The 3086-nt window shown below is 32.8% G+C and overlaps 1 protein-coding gene across 1 annotated transcript; it reads left to right on the top strand.

Annotated features, from left to right (window-relative positions):
* The first annotated feature begins 518 nt into the window (after positions 1-518).
* LOC149484673 (endocuticle structural glycoprotein ABD-5-like) lies at positions 519-1448 on the top strand. Its single transcript, XM_089700384.1, has 3 exons — positions 519-647; positions 731-846; positions 1096-1448. Exons 1-3 carry the CDS (start codon positions 639-641, stop codon positions 1319-1321), a joined length of 351 nt encoding a protein of 116 aa, XP_089556510.1. The 5' UTR covers positions 519-638; the 3' UTR covers positions 1322-1448.
* The last annotated feature ends 1638 nt before the right edge of the window (positions 1449-3086 follow it).

Raw genomic sequence — 3086 nt, 5'->3', positions numbered from 1 at the left:
TTAAATATAAATAACACAAACAAAGCGTAAAAATCTAAGGTGACGGCCTTTATTTAATTTAGAGAGAGGCTATAGTTTTAATACTTACCTACTTGTTTAATTGCATACACTTTTTAATACTGTGCTTTATAAGTACAGTCAATGGTTTGTCCAATTCATGCTAAATGGAGATTTTTCTTAAACATATCATAGCGAGAAGAAATATACCAACTCGAAGTTCCTCTTTTATAATCCACAGGAACTATTCAAATAAAATGTCACATATAATCATTAATCATTCAATTACTTGCACGCACGGAATAAAAACATTGCAAACATCACCTCTCAATAGATTATTATCAACATAGAAACATCAATACATATTGATTATGTACGTTAATTATAATTTCTAATAATGTCTTCATATTGCCCGTGCAATAGTCGTATGAGAATAAGTATCTAAATCGTAAAAATTTTACAAAAATACCAAGCGGTTAACCTTCACCATCAAGCACTACTACATATTATGTGTTATACATATTATAGTGGGCAGGTATTTTTGGTCATAATAAATAAGTCATCTGCTTCGATATAAAGGTTGCGACTCAACCAAATACGTTACATTCTCTAAAATAGTCAAGGTAGAAAGATCATCTATAATGAAACTGGTTCGTAATAAATTCTATAAATATATTATTAATTTATAATGGCTATAGTGATAGAGTGAGTGTGTACCTAATTGTGTTTGCAGCTTATTGTTTTGTGCATCGCGGTTGCAGCCGTGTCTGGGGCCGTGCTGCCATCAGACAATGTGCAGATTCTGCGATATGACAATGACAACATCGGCCTTGGAAACTATCGTTATGCGTAAGTATTTTATAGAAACAAGCGACCTTTTTTATTTTGAGTGAAGTGTAATTAAATTAAAAAGAATAAAGTTTACCAAAACACATAAATACATAAAGCATTACTTATTCATACAGCATATTAAGTTTTTTTGTTTGTTTGTGTGTGCTTCGCAAGGAGTTTATGTCACACAAGAGAGTATGCAAAGTGTACAATAATTTTCACAACCTAATCCATTAAGAATGAATCATAAATTAAATTTTCTTATAGATACGAGCAAAACGATGGAACAAAACAAGAACAGCAAGGAGAGATCATCAACGAAGGTCGCGAAGACGAGTCACTCGTTGTCAGGGGTTCTTTCTCATGGGTCGGACCTGATGGTGTCACATACAAAGTGACCTACGTCGCTGACTCTAACGGCTACCAACCTGAAATTGAAGAAGGCCCTGGAGGAGCAGTCCCCCCAGGAGTAGTCGCCTCCCTCCTTGGTTAAATATTTGAATTAGCTTCCCCCGCCAAAAACACATATTATCTTTATTTTTTCGATTTTCAATTGTTTTAATCAGTGTCCCAAAGAAAGCAATTATATAGAAAATGTTAAAATAATAATATAAGTTTCATTGATTCGTTCATTATCAGTATCGGTCAATTAAGGAAAGCTGGCATGTTCACAGTACTCACACTTATGCAATTTCACTTACAGTATGTTCAAAAATAAATGCGACTCTAGTTTCATTTTAGACTTGAATTGTAAAATGGGTGCGTTGTAGATAAATATATGCAAATATAATTACATACTTATGAAAGCTCTCATAATTTACCTGTAAAATTATAATTTAAAAGTAAATCAATTGATGAAGTTAATTATTTATTCTAATAATAATCAATTGGATAAAAGTATTAATAATCATTCAATTATCAAATAATAATTAAATTTCAGGTCATAAAAACAATACAAATAACACGTGCACACTAACTTACTCCCAACACACGGATGGTTGTTTTGATAATGATTTAAATAACGGGCGTTTTTTTAATAGTGTGATAACTCTGATTATTAATTAGTAATTTGATTTTTGAAAAAAAAAATGCCGATTTTAGTCAAAATTTATATTTTTCTAACAAGATCCTTATCATCCAAATTTCCACCTTAGTGAGAAAAATTGACATTTCTAATGAAAATGAACAAAAAATTAAATGATTTTATTAAATACTGTAAAATAGTCTATAATTCTTCCATTTACTGTATCACAAAATTCTTCATAGATTTTTAGATATTCGTACTACACCAATTACATCACCCTGTATTTATAAACAATTGCAAAATATGACACATACATAGGCCGGGAGATACTGACACAAAATTTCGGGTCATTTGTAACAGAATGGCGGTTCTACAGAGGTCTTATTACGCAATGACTAAAAGAAAAATGATGGTCAGAACTCAGAACGCTGGTACCGATTTTCCGCGGTATGGCGACCATTTGGAATCGTCCGAAAAGTATGGCATGGCGATTTTAGTAAATGGCTGCACGACGATGGTTACCTGTGCAAAAGTGAGCCCGGTACAAATGGTTGAATTGTTTTTTTTTAAATCAACGCATTCACGTCGGTATGGCGGACTGTAAGTCACATCGTAAAAGTATGGCATGACACTACCGCCTACATCTTTTTTAAGGGCTATCGGTAAATTCTAAAATTTTTGTGTTACAAATCGTTGGACTTTCGCTATTTATCCGACGAGTGTGACTAACGCCCACGCGACTAGTCCGCCGGTACCAGCGTTCTGACCATCATTTTTCTTTTTGTCATTGCGTACTAAGACTCCTCTAGACCGCCATCCTGTTACAAATGACCCGAAATTTTGTGTCAGTATCTCCCGGCCTAACATGTGCAATGTGTAAATGTGTTGACGTTCCAGCTCTTCTTAATATACCTATATACAATGACAGTTTACCTAGCTTATTATTCAACTGGATTATTACCAAAGAAGTTTAGTGTTTTAATAAGTGATCTATGACAGTGAACAAAAACCAGTTTGGGCAATAATTTTCTTATTGCTTATTTTTGAAGGTCGCATATTTTTATTTAAATATATTGCATATAAATGGTTCTGTCATAAACAATAAACATATTCTATAACATAATAATATAATAAAACAGTAACCAGATCAAACCATTTTACCTACTTTTTGGCAATGTAATGTGAATATTCTGTAGACCCCAAAACAATTAAGTATTTTTTTCTGGTGTTTGCG

This window comes from Colias philodice, chromosome 11, assembly GCF_061535455.1.
Source record: "Colias philodice isolate Cphi_HAF_F1 chromosome 11, ilColPhil1 Martin Lab GWU primary, whole genome shotgun sequence".
Lineage (NCBI taxonomy): Eukaryota > Metazoa > Arthropoda > Insecta > Lepidoptera > Pieridae > Colias > Colias philodice.
Note: the sequence above shows the minus strand (reverse complement) of the source record. Positions and strands in the feature narration are given on the sequence as shown.